The sequence below is a fragment of the Notamacropus eugenii genome, chromosome 2 (genome assembly GCF_028372415.1).
Source record: "Notamacropus eugenii isolate mMacEug1 chromosome 2, mMacEug1.pri_v2, whole genome shotgun sequence".
Classification (NCBI taxonomy): Eukaryota; Metazoa; Chordata; class Mammalia; order Diprotodontia; family Macropodidae; genus Notamacropus; species Notamacropus eugenii.
In genome coordinates this window covers 83981743-83999583 of record NC_092873.1, presented here as the reverse complement: position 1 = coordinate 83999583, position 17841 = coordinate 83981743, and the positions used below count along the sequence as shown (strand labels likewise).

Here is a 17841-nt window from a genome sequence, read left to right as displayed (position 1 = left end):
TAGGTCTTCACCAGTCCATGCCAGTTGGAGTGATGATTATGTGAGAGGAGAAAATAGGATCTACAGGGGAGATGCTGTGGAGGTAGAAAGGACAAGAACTGGCAACAAATTGGATTTGTGAGATAAATGAAAGTGAGAAGCCCAGATGACACTGAGGCTCCTTGTCTGGATGACCAGGAAAATTGTGGTATCTTATGTAAAAGGGGGTTTGGGGAAGCAGTGTTTGTAGCCTAATCTGGTAGATGTTTTAAATGAGCTTGTTATGAAATGTGCTGTAATCATTATGCACTGCTTATCTATTCTTTGCTGAGTAAATTCTGCATGGAGTTTGAGCATAAGTATTGGTCTCCATGCATGTCCAATTCCACTATGCCAAGGACAGTAACTAGCAACCACTGAAATACAACAAATTAAAAAGAAATAAATGAGGGTTCACTAGTGTGTGGTGAATTAGATAAAACAGAGCTAATTTTGATTGAATAGATCCATAAATGCCCATACCCAATACATCAGGATGCTCCAAAGAAAGTTGAGTTAAGGGAAAGAAAGCTGATAACTCTCTAGTAAATAGAGAGACAATACTAGCTACTCAGCCCTTTTACTCAGTGGGACATATGAAACTGTCTGGGTGAACATGGGACTCTTCTATGAATTATAATAGCCTCTATTTACATAGAGCTTTAAGATTTGCAAAGTGCTTTACATCTGTTATTTCATTTGAACCTCACAATAACCCTTGAGGTAGTGGTCAATTATTCAACCTGTTTGGCAGATGAGACCAAGGCTAAGAGATTGAGCAACTGGCCCATGGTCACACAGCTAGTCAGTGTCTGAGGCAGGATTTAAACTTCATGTCTCCCTAAATCCAAATTCACCCCTCTATACACAATCCTACCTAAGCCGCTGCCTAACTGCCATCCACCACCTAGTGTTGGAAAATTTGTCTCTTTTTAGAAGCAATGACCCTTTAGAAGCAAAGGGGGAACAAAACCACTACCTCTACCCTACAACAACCAAGAGAGAATACCAATCAGAGATGGCAAATGCAAGCAAATGGGATTAATTATGTGACTTCACCATGACCCCTAGGCAGACACAGACTCCCAGTGCTAAAAGCCTTTGGGGATGAGGGGAATGTTTTAGTGAATTAGAAAAATGAAGAAATGAAGAGGAAAAAGGAGAGAGGAATAAGGAGAATTATAGAAAAGGGAAAGAGAAAGAAAGACCACGACATGGGTAAATAGAAACAGAAGAACACAGTGACATAGAAACAGAAGATGAAATAGACATGAGAGAAAATGGCTGTTCATTTATCCCTTCCAAAATAAACTTCTTCGGTTATACTTACACTTATATTTCTATAGCTTCAAGGATACACATAGTTCCCTCAGCATATGCTTACAGACCTTGATAAATATGTGTGTTTTTATTATGATATCTTTGTATTTGGGTGTCTACCTCTGCTTGGATCTTTACTAATACGAGTGTGGTCCCTCCCCTCCCCAGAGCTGTGCCTGCAGTGGTGCCTCATAAAAGTGCTGGAACTCAAGGAAGGTTTATTGTTGTTGTTGTATTCTTGTCCTTGTTGACAATAAAAGTAATGACAGTGTCTCTCTGTGCATTGTATTTGTGTAATTCTTTATCCATGAATATCTATAAGTGTCCGGTTCTATGAGGTATGTGAATTTAACTAAACATATTTTGTCAGTGTTATCTGTAACTGTATGAGTGTGTGTGTGCGTGTGTGTGTGTGTGTGTGTGTGTATAGTTGCTTGTCCTTGATCACAGTTGTATGCAACTGGGTGCTTATTTATTTATAAACCCTAGAGGGTAATCAGAAAGAGGGACCTAACAGGAGAAGAAAAGAAATGGAGAGAGAGTGAGTGTGTGTGTGTGAGGGCAGAGAGATAGGGGAAGGGAGAAAACTTGAATGATAGATTGGCAGAGCAAGAAAGAAACAAAAGGAGAGAGGCGGAGTAGCACCCAAGGGCATGGAGATAAAGGTAGAGAAATGAAAAGAAAGAATAGTGACAACAAAACATAAATGGAGACAGAACCAGAAGTAGTGAAAAACCAAGTAGAAATGCACAAAGGCAATGATGGAGACAGCCAGCTAGAGAGATTCCCAAAGATTAGGAACTTGGTGGAAAGCTAAATGGATGATCTGGGAGGTCCCATCCTAGAATTCTGTTGCATCTGGACAGAGGGGGACTCTGGACTGGTGAAATTTCAGTTAATCCATGGGAGTTCATGAACTAACTTACAGAATGTGTATGGGGAGTGTTTGGTGAAAACTTCCCTGGAGGTCAAAACAAAAAGGAGCCTGGAAAGACAGTTGAATGAGTACTCAATTTGGAACTGGAGAACCTCCATTCAAATCCTGACTCTTTCACCATCTGTGTGATTGTAGACACATGATTTAACCTCTCTAGGCTTAAGTTTCCTCATCTTTGAAAGGAGAACGTGCTAGATGACTTTTAAGTTTCCTTTCAACTCTAAATCTATGATCCTAGGTTTCTGATATGGCTTAGGAATCTACTTAGCTGGTGTGGAAGATCCTAAGAGATCTGTTAGGTAAAGGTGTGAGTTCAAATACCATCTCTGTTGGTTGCTGTGTGACCTTGGGCAAGTCACTTAACCTCCCTGGGTCTCAGTTTCCTTATCTGTAAATGGCAAACCACTCCAGTATCTTTGCCTAGAAAACCCCAAATGGAATCAAAAAAGAGTCAGATAAAACTGAAAAATAACTGAACAACAAAAAAAGAAAAGGCTAGATCTATGCTAAGAACAGAGGCAAATGGAGTAACGAGAAGAGGAGTGGAACATTTATTGGGTTTGGACACAGAGGGCCTGGGTTCAAATCCCATAGAATTGGATCTTGAAACCTTAGAACACATAGAACCTAACCCTGAATCTGCCAGTTGCTACTTTTTGATGCTGAACAAATCACAAACTCTCTGGGCCTCAGCTTCCTCATTTGTAAATCAAGAGAATTGTTCTAGATAAGGCGTGGGGAGCCTGCCAAAAAGATTTGTTCTGTGAAGTCTGGATTCTGTCAAAGGGCCACACCTGAGGATCTAGAGGGCCATATGTGGCCTCTAGAATGAAGGTTCCCTACCCCAGTTCCAGATGATCTTTAAGGTTCTTTCTAGCTAAATAAATCTATGACCTGCAAAATATAGAGGTTGGATCTCCAAGATCTCTTTTATTCTAAATCCTATGAGCCTATGAATTGGGTTTAAAAAAGTCATTCATTCAACATTTATTGAGTGCTGTGTACTTGGGACAGTGTTAGGGCTGTGGGTGCTTAAAAGATGAGTAAAACATGGTCTTTGCCTTCAAGAAGCTTATAGATTTGTAGGGATATAAGTCTTGTTCACAGCACAGAAATAATTATAGTAAATGTCCTTAGACAATATAAGCACAGTGCCAAGAGAGTTTAGAGGAGGGAGAAATCACTTCTAATTGGACAGATCAGAGAAGGCTTAATGGAGGATGAACAGTCTTGAATGATGGGCAGGGTTTGGAAAAGTGAGGATAGAATGGAAGGACAATTCATAGCATAATGGATATTTTGATAGTAAAATAAAAGAAAGTGAACAAGTGAGAGAAAACCCGAGTATGGCAAAGATGGAGGTGGTACAAAAGGCATCCTCTCTCCTGCTCATGGACCAAAGTGTCTTTGAGGCTAGGGAAGGTGGAGATAATGGAGATACAGAGTTGGGACTTAGAGCTACATATATGCATAGACACAAGCAGAAACAGAGACATGTCAGAGAAAGATGCACACAAATCCTCCGGCCTCTTCCAGAAACCAGCCTCCTGAACAGCCGCTCCACACACCCCCCTACCGGCCCCCCTCCCCTCCCCTCTTCTTCCCCCCCCTCCCCCCCGCCCCCGCTCCCAGTTCGGCCCCCAGTTGAAGGAGTGCCAGACACCTGGAATGACTCATGCCTTGAAGATGCTGGTGCAAATGCCAAGAGTGCACCTGGGCATTTTGCCCACCCTTCATTGGGCAGATACTAGCAATTGGAAGAAGGCAGAAACATGGAGACCACTGGGTGGGTGGGGGGCACCAAAGAGGTCCAGGATTACTTGGCTCTGCTTCAGCTCCATAGTGCCCCCTAGTGTCTTTCTCTTTTGCCCTGGGGATCCAGGTGTCCTCCCCTCTCCTCCCCCTTCCCTTTGGGAAGCCGGAGAACCAGATGGGCCGTTGCGCAAGGTCTCTGCCTGCTGTTTACCTCCCGCGGGGGCCTCCTCCCTCTCTATAAAGCGAGTGCTGAGCGGGGGAGACGCGGAGAGACAGAAACTGAGGCCGTCGAAGAGAGGAAGACAGACAAAGAGATCCAGGACAGAGGGAAAGAGAAGTCCAGAAATTAAGGAGGTAGAGGAGGAGAAATAGACAGATTAGTATCTCGGGTTTGGGTAGAAAGAGAAAGAGTAAAGGAAGCCACTGTGGGGGTCGAAAGAGCATCGGGTGGACCCTTGCCCCGTCTCCCCATGGAGGTTTCGGAGTTGGGTCCCGGGCTGGTGGAGCGTTTGGAGCAGCTGTCGACTTGCCCTCTGTGTGGGGGCCCCTTCCAGGACCCCGTCCTTCTGGCGTGCGAGCACAGCTTCTGTCGCGCGTGCCTGGCCCGCCGCTGGGGCGCCCCTCCAGGGCCGGGTGACACTGGCACGGCGCCTCCCACGGTTTGCCCCTGCTGCAATCTCCCGTGCCCTCGCCGCAGCTTGCGGTCGAACGTGCGCCTGGCAGTGGAAGTGCGTATCAGTCGCGGGCTGCGGGAGAAGCTGGCAGAGCCCGGGGCTCGGACTGGGAGGCGCCGTGGGGGACGCATCCCTACCATGGGCTGTCAGGATCCGCACGGAGAGGTGAGGACTTGTCCCGGGAAAGATGGGCGGGATAGGGACTAAGGTTCTGAGTGAAGGGTATTGGATACTGGGAAGTTTATGTATGCCTGGATCTGGGGTCCGGAGGGGTGGGGGGAGGTTGATTATTTGGCTTCTGAGGAAAGTCTAGGGGGAAGAATGGGGTAGGGAAAGATAGAGGCTGGAAGGACGTTTAGAACACACTCTGGTGTGCTGAAAGTTGGAGATGAGAGGGAAGGGTGGAGTCGGACTTGAGAAGAGGAGGATTTGGGGGAAGGGGAAGGAAAGTAGACTTCATCTGGGGTCCCCGGATGAGTGATGGTTGAACCCTGGAGACCTTAAATGGAAAAAAAAAATGGTCAGAAAGTGAGGAAGGTGCTGGGTCCAGCACTTGGGGCCTGAGAGGCAGGTAAAGAAAGGTGAGGTGGTACATGAGAGATGCTGGCACTTGAAATAAATACCTGAGCCCTGAGAAGAGATTTGGGAGCATGGAGGAAAGGTCGGAGTTAGATAGTCTTGGATGGACTATAGGATTTCCTTAAGACTATAGGGATGGCATCCGTCAGTGCTTGGGATTGTACACCTGGGTAGGAGTTAGAAGCCTGGTTATTATTGTTTGATCTGGCCTTCCTAGAGTCCTAGGTCGAGGTTGGGGGAGGGAAGGGGGTGAGAGAAGGTGAGGGCTGAGGGTAGCAATCTGGTATATGGATCTTTGGTTTTCACATAGAATCCAGCCTACCTGGTCCCAGGGCCCACATTCCCCTTGAAGACCCAGGTAACCTGGTTCTTGGTCTCCTTCCCTTCCTGGGACACAGAGGTGTTTAGAATCTCCTGCAGCCCTAGCCACTTCCGCCCTTTGAAGCTCCCAGAGACCTAATTAGTCTTGTGGCAATGAACATAACAAGGCTAATTGCCTCCTCACCCCCATTCCACCTTGGCTCCAGCTAAGAATGGTCCACACCCTCAACAACAGCAAGAGACCCCTAACTGAGGAACCTTGGGGCACCTTCTCCCTGTTTCTCAGACTTCTCAAGAAACTCTGTGCCTCAGTCTCCTTAGTCTCTGTTGGGGGCCACACCCCAGATCTAAATGTCTTTTCAGGTTGTTGGGGAGTCCCAAAGTTTGGAGAGGCTAATAAACACTATTAGGGTTTTATGGTGAGAGGGGAAGCAGCTTTTATTAGAGAGCCTGGGAAAGGGATGGAGGGGGGGGAGGTAGGGAAATAATGCAACATGAAAAAAAAAAGTTCTGTAAGCAAAGAGACTTATAATACCTCTCTAACAACAAAGTTTGGGGAATTGTGTATTGAGGATAAGTTCTGGAGGATATGGGCATAATATGGTAAAGGATCAAGGAAGAAAGGAGGACTAACCAGGCTAGAATAGGATAAAGGAAATGAGAATGTAACAGGTTTGATGGGTGGGTAGGGAGACATATTGAGGGATGTACCTTTAGAGTTAGAAGGGACCTTGAAAGTCGTCTAGACCAACTCTTTCATTTTATGAATGAGGAAAACATCATTCTAGAAATATTAAAGATGACTTGCCCAAGGTCACACATGTAGTGGCAGAGATGGAATTCAAACTTTCTGCCACACTATTCTGGGAAGTATTGAGAACAGGAATCCCTGTGAGGGATGGAATGGGAAATCTCTACAACAGGAATTCTTTACCTATGTTCACAGACTGGATAGTTTTTAAGGATTTTTTAAAGTGGATTAAAAAATATATCCTTTTTTAAAAACTAACCTCTAGCTGAAAATTAGTATTTCCTTTGACCTATTTAAAAATATTTCTGGGAAGGGGTCCATAGGTTGAAACAAAAATAGGTTAAGAACACTTGCCTTAGAAAGAGTTCCTCCAAAGGAGGAAATGGGGGTAGGACTTGAAGGACTGGGTGCTGGAGTAGGGTCATCCACAGCATCAAAGCCTAGAGTTCATCTGTTTTCTCTTTTACCTCACCTCTAGGATGTGAGGAAGACATGGAGAAGGTGAGTTCAACTCTGAATGTTCCTCTTTCCCTACCAAGAGTCTCTGTTTCTGAAATCAAATGAGATAATATATGAAAAGTACTTCTCAAATCTTATCTTGAAATAACAGCAGCTATTATTAATTACTTAGCTCACTTACTCTGGTCTTTCCTTCCACCCCTAATTCTTTCCCCATAAGAATCAATCATGAAGCAATGAATTCACACATGCTATATCTTCTTCCCAATTACTAGTAGCAGGACATTGAGGTCTTCAGATTGAGGGCTAATGGGATTTTTATGTGTATGTTTACAATAACTACATCTTTCCCAGACTTGATGCCACAAAGCCCAAATCAGAGGAGTCAGATGAGGACATCCCAGAAGATTATCCTGTAGTCAAAAACATGCTCCACAGACTCACAGGTGAGTTGGGAAACGGGAAGAGGGAGCCTAAACCAAGACTAGGGAGGTTCCTCAATCAGGAAGTCCTTGTTGATGTCTAAATCTCAGTTGCTCTTCTCCCCAACCTACATTCCTCTCCCTTTTCACCCTCCCCCCCAGTCAGCTCATATTTCTAAAATCCCACTTCCTCTCCTCCATCCTACACTACTATTTTATCTTCTTAGAAGGTATCCCCCTTCCACCAAGAGAGACCACACCTGTATTATTTTGGTCAGATAATATTAACCTTGTTGGAGGTACCCAGAGAAAAAAGATTCTCCACTTCTCTTGGTCATTGATCCCAGCCATCACAGACTTCTTTTCTCCCTTCACCATTGACCAAGATGTCCCTCCTTATGTCTGTCCTCTGGCTCTCCTTTTCTCTCACTACAATCACCACAGAATATACAGCAGAAGGATTGTTTATTCTTGTTTTCATGGGTAATGCCACCTCCCCACTCCACTCCAGAGTTAGGTCTATCGGCCCCATTGTGTTTCAGTGGGTGAGTGGGCTGGTTTCTCAAGATACCTCAGATTCCTCCCCAACTCTGACTCCCGGTGTTTCCCTCCTAGCTCCTCCAGCTTAGGTTCCTAGTATCAATTGCCTTCTTTTGGTTTCCACCTTCACGGTCCTGCTGGCCCGGCTCCCTCAGCCCCACCCAGATTTAGTTGAAGGTATTTCCCCCACCCTTTTCTGGGAGCCTCCTCCTGCCTTCCCCACACCCACTCATTTCCAACCCGACCCTCTGTTCTCTGCTCTCAGTTCTGTCCACCTTGTCCCAAATCACACTCTAAACACAACCACCATTCTCAGCCCCTATCCTTTTCCTTCTTACCCCCTCTAGTATCTGCCTAATTTAACTGTCCATTGATTTCTCATATCTTTCTAATAGCTTCCTCAGCTCCTCCCTGGCTGGCCTCCGGTCTCCCAGTCTGGGTACTCACTCCTACCTCTGGCATTCACCAACCTCAACTCTACTAAACTGTTCGTGTTTTCCCTTCAAACCTTTTATCTCCTTTCAGTTCCCACCTTTCATTTTTACTTTCTCTAAGGCCCCTTTCACCCTGGGTAGCGGAAATCGCACTAGATTTGGAATAAGTGAACATGGGATTTTAGGTTGTCTTCCCCACTTTTCTTCGTCTGTCAAATAAGGGTTGACTTGTATGATCTCGAATGGACCTTCTAAATGTTAAGATTCTTCATATTCATCTCCACTTCCTTGTTTCCCAATCCACCACCCAGCGGACTTGACACTGGACCCTAGCACTGCACACCGTCGCCTCCTTGTGTCCCCGGACGGTCGAAGCGTCTGTCTAGCCCCACCTGGGACACCTGTACCACCGGATGGACCAGCCCGCTTCGACCAACTCCCGGCAGTGCTGGGGGCGCAAGGTTTCAGAGCGGGACGGCATTGCTGGGAGGTGGAGACAGCTGGCGGAACCTCTTCGGGGGAGTCCTCTGGTGAAGAAGATGACGGAGAGAGCCGCTATGCCGTTGGTGCTGCTGGAGAATCTGTGCGGCGGAAGGGCCGCGTGGGTTTATGCCCCGCGGGGGCCGTGTGGGCAGTGGAAGGCCGTGGGGGTAGGTTATGGGCTCTGACAGCCCCTGAGCCTACCCCCCTGGGGGGCGGAAGGCCCCCGCCACGGAGAATTCGCGTCGACTTGGACTGGGAAAGAGGCCGAGTAGCTTTTTATGACGGCCGTTCCCTTGACCTGCTTTTCGCCTTCCAGGCATCCGGGTCTCTTGGGGAGTGTGTCTTTCCGTTGCTCTGCACACGGGACCCCCGGACCCCACTCCGCATAGTACCAGCTGATGGCTGAGCCCTCCACCCCGCACTTTTACTAAGGGATTTCGCACTCCTCGGTAACCACTTGGAAGACTCCAGCTCTCCGGGATCCATCTCCTACTCCCAAGAAATTCCCAACCCCCTCCCCGCCAATTTTAGATCTAGTTTGTACACCTGGATGTGGAAATTTGAGACCCATTTCCTCCCAAATCTCAAAGCTTCATGTCCTAGAACTCTAAATATGCTATATTTCTGCATACTTCCTAAATAAACCTACAAACCCACTACCTTCCTACATTCCCTGGCCCACTACAAAACTACAACTTCCACAGGCAGGTATGTTCCTTTACTCAGTTTGTCTTCCAAGCTCCACCCAGGTGGAGAAACTGCCTTGGCAGGTCCCCAAGACTTCATTCTTCCATTCCCCTTCCTAGAAAGAAAGTACAAAAGGTACTGTTCTTTCCCACTGATTTCAGGACCCTTTTCCTGAGGTATGTTATTACTTGCTTTCTTTTCCTGATGGGTAATTTCTACCCCACAGCAATCCATAAGGTCTTTCTACTGGCCAAATTTCTCGGATCTTATCCATTTGAGGAAAAAAGTCCTCTTTTACTCACAGCCTCCCTTTTCTCTGTGGTCTGGCTTGATGCTATGCAAGCCCTCTCCTACATTTTTCCCACTTCCCATTCAGGATGGGGTGCATGGTACTACCTCTCCCCACTTTAGGGGTTCTGGGCACAGCCCAAAGTAACCCTCTCATAAATACTCCCTTTCATTGGTCCCATATTTAACACATTCTGTGATGTTGGGTTATTTATTTCAAGAGCCTGTAGCAATAAATGAAATCTCAGTGAAGAGGTGGAATTGGTTGACTTTTGCAGATAGGAGGAAGAACACAGGAGACAGTGGATGGCTCACTCCCAGGAATTGAGTGGAGGGGCTTATTAGTTGGTGTTACTCTTCTGGGCTTATTTGGGAGTGGGGTAAGTGGAAGGAATACCAACAATTTTGATCCATCTTCATCCCCTCCTAGGTTCCCCCCATTATCATACTGGATCCAACCTCTGCAATGGGAAAACCGGAAAGCTAAGGGAATCAAACCCAGGCGACCAGAATTTCAGCTTCCTTTGCCAAAAGCCCTAGAAAGGACACGGACACTGGGAGAGACTGCCCTTTTCCCTTCAACCCCTTCTGAGGACATTTTGGGGAATAGTAGTTAAGACGGGCATGGGGAGTGGGAACTCTCTGCTGTCAGCCTCTTTGGAAGGGGTTGATGAGATTTTAAGACATAACCTGAATCCCATCCTAGCTGATGAATAGGAATTAGGATTGCATAATACTTCAGAGTAGGTGCTTTAAGCCAGGATTAGAATACAGCTTGGCAGCAGGGCAACTGGCCACTAAGGGGAGTGGACACCTGGGTCTTGGATGGGACAGAGGCCTGGCAGTGAAAGCTGGGGTTATAATGAAGCCCACTCTTGAGTGTGCTAGAGATTTAGAGAACAGGGGATTGAGGGTTGGGAGGATTTGAATTCCAGGAAAGGGAATTTGGCAGTGAGAACAGAGGGCTGGATAAGAACGGGGCTGGAGACTAGGATAAAAGATGCCTGGGTCCCTGAGAACAGGGATGGTATGGAAGAAGAGGAATGAGAGCTGAGGGAGCTAGATGCCTGAGTCCCTCAAGGGTAGAAGGAGCCTGGAAGCCTGGGTTCTGGAATAGCAGCAAAGTCAGGACTCCAGGATATTTGCCTGCCCTCCCCTCCTCATTCCCTCCAGCAGGTAGAGGAGAGTAAAGGTGAGGGGATGGGAAGGGGGAGTGTCAAACCATGGGCTTAATCCCCAAGTAGTGACACAGACACATTCAGGTCCAGATAAATGGAGGGAAAAGGGAAGGAGAGTGAAGCTCAGTGCTGCATGGGCCCAGGTGGGGGTTGGGAGGGGTCAGGCAGGTGGGAAAGAGTGGTTGGGGGCCCAGTGGCGATACGACGCTGTCCCTTTCGGTGGCCCCGAACACAGTGAGTGTGACCACAGCCTTCATCATCTTCATCATCGCTCTCTGTGGAGCTCTCACCAAAGGCCCGAGGCTTTTCGTAGATACAGCAACCTAGAATATGAGTAGGGAGGGAGGCAGTGAGAAAGAAGGAATTTGGCTCTTTAACTCAACTCTTCCCTTACTTCACTTCTCCCCTTAGACCAAGTGGAATATTTCCCTTTACTGTATGATTGGCTCCATATTTAACACATTCTGTGATGTTGGATTATTTACCGTGAGAGCCTGTGTTAATAAATGAAATCTCCATGAATAGGTAGAATTGATTGACCTTTGCAAATGAGTGGGAGAACATGGGAGATAGTAAACAATTCACTCTCAGGAAGTGAGTAGAGGGACCCATTTGTACTAGCACACTCTTCTCCCCTTGCAGTATAAAATTCTTTGAAGTTCTCATTTCTCTCCTAAAATTCAGACATCTAGTCCCCTCTCTCCTGGCTCTCTCCTGAGCATCTGGGTTTCTTTCACTATCCACCCTCTCAAAGTGGAATCATACCACACTCCAATGCCTTCTCTCCTCCATCTCCTCTAAGGAGATGTGCCTTCACTGTGCCCCTAACATCAGTGAACAACCATCAACAGCCTCTGGGACCTATGAAAAACTGCGGGGAGAGATGTCTGGGATATGGAGGGTCTGAGTGCTTTGGGGGCAGGCTGAAAGTACTGTAAAGATCCTGTAGGGAAGTGGCAACTCACATTTTGATGAACGGCGTCCTAAATGCTCATTGTCCACAGTATCACTTGACCATTCCACCTTCTTGTCTGGCTTCCGTTTCCGAAGTTTAATAGTTAGGCTACGATTTTCCTGGGGGGGGGGAGTAGGAGGAAGAGGTTGAGGAGGAGTGATGAATTTCCCCATGAAATTCCCACTGCTTCTTGAGTCTTATTACTATCTCTTTTGGGGGTTTCTAATCAGTCTCCCCTTGCCCTGCTCATGTAGTTCATTACCATAAACATTGTCCTATACGTTCTAGAGGGCTAGGATATAGAGGGTTACAGGGTTTCTTAGTTTAATGGGAAAATAATTCTTTGGGGGTAATCTCTGCACCTTGAAGAATTACCCAACCATTGAAGGTGTAAATAAAACAAGTATTGCCCTCCATATGTTCCCTGCCCCTCATTCTAATTATATATTATAATCGCTATTATTATTATTAAAAGTAATTTTTCCAGTCTCCAACGACATCTGAAGTTTCCTACAGAATCCTGCTTGATTCCCATGGCTAACCTCTCCATCACGCTCATCTCCTTCCAAACCCCTCTCTCTCCATCTTTCTCCTTTTACGTTTCCACTTAAGTCAAGAGCAGAAGATGGGTGAGGGAGGTGGGAGGGTCGGAAGTTCTTACCCTTAAACCAGGTCCTGATCATCCTATTGTCTCTCTTCATTCTCCTGCCTAGCATTCCCCCCAATCTCATTCTAAGTCCAACCTCCCCAACCTCTAGACTCCAAGCATTTTTTCCCATTAGTCTCCTAAACACTTCACAGCTCCCCATCTCGTCCCCAAGCTGCTGTCTGACTTCAGGTCCCTCTCCTTCCAGTTCCTCTTTCTCATCTGATCACCCAACCCTGCCTTGATGCCCTCTTCCAAATCTCTTTTAAGACCCAGCCAAACACTGGGTCCTGATCCTGACACCCCCATCCAAGACTTCTTCCGTTCCCTGAAAATCCATGACGTATTCCTCCCAAATCGGCTCCCCACCGCTACTGACCCCTCCCCCGTGGCCGCCTTTCTCCATCCTCTCCCTTCCTGTCCCCTCGAGCATCCTTTTCCTCCCCTCCCTTCCCCCACTCTTTCCCTCGGGCATCCTTTCCCTCCCCCTCTCCTCCGTCATCCTCTCCCTGTCTACGCTAGGTTCTCCACACCCCTGTCCTCCTCACGGGTTCGGTTGTCACAGTAACCGATGTCTCGGTGACGGTCTCGCTCAGCCCAGCCGTGGCCTCGGCCATGGCGGGGGCTGAGGGTGGGAGAAGGACGTCGGGGGAGGCGTAATCTTCCTTTCTCTGGCTCTCTGGGTGAGTCTAAGCCTCCGGCGTCGGGGGAAGTAGGAGTCAGGGTCGAGTTGTTGTTGCTCCTCTTTGGTCTCGACTTCCCCGCCCCCCGAGGACAAGGAGCCCACCCCCACTTCCGTCTCTTGACTTCCGGGTATGACGTTCCTCCGCACCCGGCTCGTCTCCCCACTAATCGTAAACGGCCAAAGGCGCAGGCGCTCCAGAACGACTTCCGCCGTAATCGGCGAGGGAGCCAAGGCTACTTGACCGAGAGTCTACGAACGCTTGGGGGCGCCCGCTGGGCGAAGGAGGCCGCGCAACGAGCAAGAGTCAGGGCCAGATGCGCAAGCGCAGCAGTGAAGCGACCGCGTTGGCGTGGAGGAAGGCGGCTCCGCACAGGCACCAGCTGCTGTCCAACTTGATCTGCCGCTGGGAAGACAAAGGATCCCTCTGCGCTGGAGGAAACGCGAAATCTTAGGTCCTCCCATCAAAACAACATCCCTTCCTCATTCTCCGCAGGAATGGAGGCCCGGGGAAATTGGTGAGCCAGAAACCGAGAGATGCGGAGCGCGCCTCGAGTTCTCTAAGACGCTCCTGCTTGACCAGTACGTTGGTCCCTCCTAGGTCATGCAGTTTGATAGTGGACGTAGCTCGTGTACCCCCAGACTCACGGAAATGCCTGAAGTCCTGAAAAATTACCAGTGATTACAGCGGTTAACATTCCTTAATGTTGTGCAGTCCGTCTCAGAGTTTTCTTTGTCGCTGGGCACAAAGGCTGGTGAAAAAGCTGCTGTTTTTTGTGGGAAGCTTTTGTCGTGGGCATTACACCTACTCTGGCAGCACGTTCCTTCCTTTGAAATGGTGACACTGTGTTATGTCCTGCTCATTCCTTTCCAGTGTTCTTTTCTGACCTACCTCTGCCATCCACCTTTGGTCCTACTTTCTGGTTGCTGAATGCCAACGAAGGATGTCAGCACCATAGATCTGTTCATGGCAGTGGAGTGGGTTCTCACCGATGGAATCCTCATAAAGCTGCCTGCAGCCCCAATATTCTAACTTCCTTATAGGCTCCACTGAACTGCAGGCCCACTGCCCCCGTCCCCGAACCCCCAATCAATATCTTCACTTATTCATTTATGTCTCACTGCTCACTACAACAACAGGTGTGTCCTTGAACTCATATTTCTCACAGAAGCAGCAGGTGTGTACATGTGATGGGATCCCAGCCACTGCCTCTACGAAGCCACTGCCTTTAGCTAGTCACCGCCCCTAGACCCATTTCTCTTATTTCCCACAGAAACAGCAGGTATTTCCATGCACTCAACCACAACCCCATCCTTGTGGTCTCAGACCGGACCACAATACCGAGCCAATCAGAAAGCAGCACCACAGGAGGCTCAAGCAGGATGTGGACCTCAAAACGGTAGAAGGGATTTTCCATAAGTAAGCACCTTTGAAGTAATAGCAAAAGTTGTCCTTTAGATGAATTTATGACATAGAAAGACTATACATACATACTCCCCAAATGGGTTTTTCTGAATACATTGTAAGTAATCATACGTGCAGTTCTACTGTGGGTGGGACCCCTCCCCTATTACCTAATCCCTTACACCTAATCCCTTAACAAACCCCTCCTGCCTTTTAAATATTCATAATTTCTGTTACATAATTGCATCTTTACCCTATAGAAATCTATCTTGCTTTCTCTGAAGCTGCTGGTTCCTCTTCAAACTTAGCCTGCTTCATGAGGCGTCAATCTTAATAAATGCTTATACTTGAATGAGAGGTGGTCTGACTGAATTTTTTGAGACAGTTCCACCATAACACATCATGAAACAGCAACTTGTCACAGCTGAATTGCAAATATTTTACTCTTCCCTAATAGATTACTCCCATTGTATTCCCCACATGGATTGTTTCCAGTTTTCTTTTCTTATAAGCTTACCCCATTCTTCTCCCCTCCCCTCTAGCAAAATATCTTTACTGTGCTTTACTGATAAAATTAAGGTCATTCATTGTGAGTCACTGTTTCCTCCAAACTCTTCACCTCATATCTCCTCATCACCACTCTGGTTCCCCCTTGTCCCCTTCTATATTACTTTACACTGGTACCAGAGGAAGAGGTAGTCCTCATAAAGGCTAACTTCCTTCAACCTGTGCCCTTGAGCTATCTTATTTCTTGCTGTCCTCTCTTTAAGCTTTCCCCATCAGTTGTCCTCTAATTTTTAATCTTTATGTACTTGCTCCTTCCCTGTTCTCTACAAACATGCCCAGATTTGTTGTTCCCTCAGGCTATCAATTATATATACAGGGTATCCCAAAAAGACAGTGCAATTTTAAGCTCATAAAATTTAATATTGCAGTATCTTAAAACTGCACTAAGTTTGGGACACCCTTTATATGTATTCCTCTTTTTACTGCAAAACTCCTAGAAAGAAAAGCTATCTACATTTTCTCCACTTTCCATTTAATCCTTTGCAGTCTGGCTTCTGAATCCACCAATCAATTTAAACTGCTTGCTTGAAAGGTTACTAATGATCTCTTAATCTTTAACTTCCGTGACTTTTTTTTCAGTCTTCATCTTTCTGTCAACCTTGTTTAAGCATGATACTCTTGACACCCTCTACACTGCACTCCACCCTCACTTTCTGACACTCTTCTTGGGTTTTCATGAAATTGCTTTTATAGTCCCCTTTCAGTGTGACCCTTCCTTCTCAGTCTCCTTCAATGGTTTGATCATTTTAAACACTTTTATGTGTGGATGTAACATAGAGCTCTGTTTTGGGCAATCTGCCTTGATCTTATTGACTTCTATGAGTGTAATGAGTCATGGGTTTAAGTCATCTATACAGATGACTCAAAAATGGAAATATTTAGTTCTTATCTTTTACAGATCTAGTGCCGTATCACAAATTTAGCCTCAACATGTCTAAAGCAGAACGCCTTCCTCCTAAACCTGTCTTTCCTATTTTTGTGTTGTTATTGTTCAGTCACGTCCAACTCTTTGTGATCCCATTTGGAGTTTTCTTGGCAAAGATACTGGAATGGTTTGCAATTTCCTTTTCCTGCTCATTTTGCAGATGAGGAAACTGAGGCAAAGAGGGTTAACTAACTTGCCAAGGATCACACTGCTAGTGTCTGAGGCTGGATTTGGACTCAGGCCTTCCTGACTCCAGGCCAGCATCCATTACGCCACTGCGTTGCCATTTTTGTTGATAGAATTACTATTAACAGTGAAGCTTCCCTCTCACCCTCACCTCTTGTAATCCCTAGCTTCTTTAGAGTTTCCATTCATGTAAATTACCTATCCTGCCTCAAACTTTCTGCTGACTTCTAATCTGGAACCTCCAAATGCTTTTCAGACATCTCAAACTGGATGTCTAATAGACATCTTACATCCAGCAGGTCCAAAACAGAACTCATTATCTTTCTCCCTAAACTCTAATCCCACCTTGCTTTCCTTATTACTGTATAGGGAAACACCATCCTCCCAGGTTCTAAGGCTCAAAACCTAGGAGTCATCCTTGATTTCTCAGTCTTAGCTCCCATACCCAAGCTGTTGTCAAGGCATTTTGATTTCTTCATTGCAGCATCTCTCAAGTTGGGGCTATTGCAATAGCTTGCTGGTGGGTCGGCCTGCCTTCTCTCCCCCTATTCAAGCCATACCTAAAGTGTAGATCCAACCATTTCTAAAAAAAACCCCCAAAAAACCCAACCCTCTTCTTGGTGTTCAAAGCCCTTTATAACCTAGTTTCTTCTTACCTTTCCAGTTTTCTTACATCTTATGCCCCTTATTCTTCAATCTGGTGACACTGGCCTCCTTGCTGTTTCATGAACAAGATGCCCCATCTCTTGGTTCCAGGAATTGACTGTCCTCCTGGACATTCCTGGAGTGATCTTTCTTCTGTCTACTGGCTACCTTTAAGTTGTAACACTTATCCCTTGTTGGTGCTCATCCTTCCCACCTTTCATATTAGTTTTTTTTCACTTATCTGCATATTCTTTCCTTTTCAATAAAATGTAAATTCCTATAGAAGGCAAGGATTGACTGGATTGTTTTTTTGGCCTTTGTATCACCAGAATCTAGCCCAGTGTGTGGCATGTAGTAGGTACTTAATAAGCTTGTGAATGGAAATGAACACCAGATGACCAAATGTCCCAAAGATGTGTTTCATGTTGCCTTTGAACACAGAATAAAACTAATTTGGCTAACTCCTTTATTGACCTTCCCCAGGAGAGCAAGTGTACCATACTTCTAGTTTTGTTCTCTGGTTTAACTTAGAATGAACATAAAGCCTGATATAATTCTTCTCGTAACATCTTTACTTGTTGGTCACTGGACAAGGGTCTCTATTTTGAGTTCCTCTTTTGTCACTCAACCACTTTGACAATGCAGAAAGGGGCCACTGTCACAGTGACAGCAATTCATATTTTTCGGTTTCGTGGTTTGTAGTGGCCAAATATGACTCATCACCAAATGGCAAGTCTATTAGGAATGAGCCTCTGGGTTCTTGGAACTAACCTAGTCCTTGGAAAGCAGACATCTGTTTCTGGGATTGTATCTGAAGCCTTTTCAGCAGAGTAGAACCTGCCAGAGCTTACACTTCATAGCTTTCAAGAACCCAGGGGTCACCTATGTACAGTGATGAAGTAATAACATAGTAAGGCTTTGTGAAGAATGCCAATTGTCCAAGCTGTGATCATACCCTTGGATAGACAACCCATCGAGTGTGTT

General features: G+C 46.3%; 2 protein-coding genes across 4 annotated transcripts; one reads left to right on the top strand and one right to left on the bottom strand.

Annotated features, from left to right (window-relative positions):
• The first annotated feature begins 4297 nt into the window (after window positions 1-4297).
• Window positions 4298-9920, top strand: RNF39 (ring finger protein 39). Of its 2 annotated transcripts, XM_072641520.1 has the most exons (5): window positions 4384-4869; window positions 5594-5641; window positions 6834-6856; window positions 7169-7260; window positions 8522-9920. In XM_072641520.1, exons 1-5 carry the CDS (start codon window positions 4501-4503, stop codon window positions 9097-9099), a joined length of 1110 nt encoding a protein of 369 aa, XP_072497621.1. In that variant the 5' UTR covers window positions 4384-4500; the 3' UTR covers window positions 9100-9920. The 2 variants fall into 2 exon arrangements, with proteins under 2 accessions (XP_072497622.1, XP_072497621.1); XM_072641521.1 differs by lacking the exon at window positions 5594-5641 and having other exon boundaries at window positions 4298-4869.
• On the bottom strand, window positions 9866-14876 carry PPP1R11 (protein phosphatase 1 regulatory inhibitor subunit 11). Of its 2 annotated transcripts, none has more exons than XM_072641527.1 (3): window positions 12981-14876; window positions 11812-11920; window positions 9866-11169 (listed from the first exon to the last, which is right to left on the bottom strand). In XM_072641527.1, the coding sequence occupies exons 1-3, from the start codon at window positions 13062-13064 to the stop codon at window positions 10970-10972; spliced, it is 393 nt and encodes a 130-aa protein (XP_072497628.1). In that variant the 5' UTR covers window positions 13065-14876; the 3' UTR covers window positions 9866-10969. The 2 variants fall into 2 exon arrangements, with proteins under 2 accessions (XP_072497628.1, XP_072497629.1); XM_072641528.1 differs by having other exon boundaries at window positions 12996-14876.
• Window positions 14877-17841: the final 2965 nt, after the last annotated feature.

What these genes read in the sequence shown, in the direction of transcription:
- RNF39 (XM_072641520.1), top strand. Translation starts at nt 4,501, where the DNA reads ATGGAGGTTTCGGAGTTGGGTCCCGGGCTGGTGGAGCGTTTGGAGCAG. An exon ending in CATTCCCCTTGAAGACCCAG is followed by an intron (nt 5,642 to 6,833) that starts GTAACCTGGTTC and finishes CCTCACCTCTAG; the next exon opens with GATGTGAGGAAGACATGGAG. An exon ending in GTGAGGAAGACATGGAGAAG is followed by an intron (nt 6,857 to 7,168) that starts GTGAGTTCAACT and finishes CATCTTTCCCAG; the next exon opens with ACTTGATGCCACAAAGCCCA.
- PPP1R11 (XM_072641527.1), bottom strand. Translation starts at nt 13,064, where the DNA reads ATGGCCGAGGCCACGGCTGGGCTGAGCGAGACCGTCACCGAGACATCG. An exon ending in AACCCGTGAGGAGGACAGGG is followed by an intron (nt 11,921 to 12,980) that starts GTGTGGAGAACC and finishes CCCCCCCCCCAG; the next exon opens with GAAAATCGTAGCCTAACTAT. An exon ending in AGGACGCCGTTCATCAAAAT is followed by an intron (nt 11,170 to 11,811) that starts GTGAGTTGCCAC and finishes CTCATATTCTAG; the next exon opens with GTTGCTGTATCTACGAAAAG.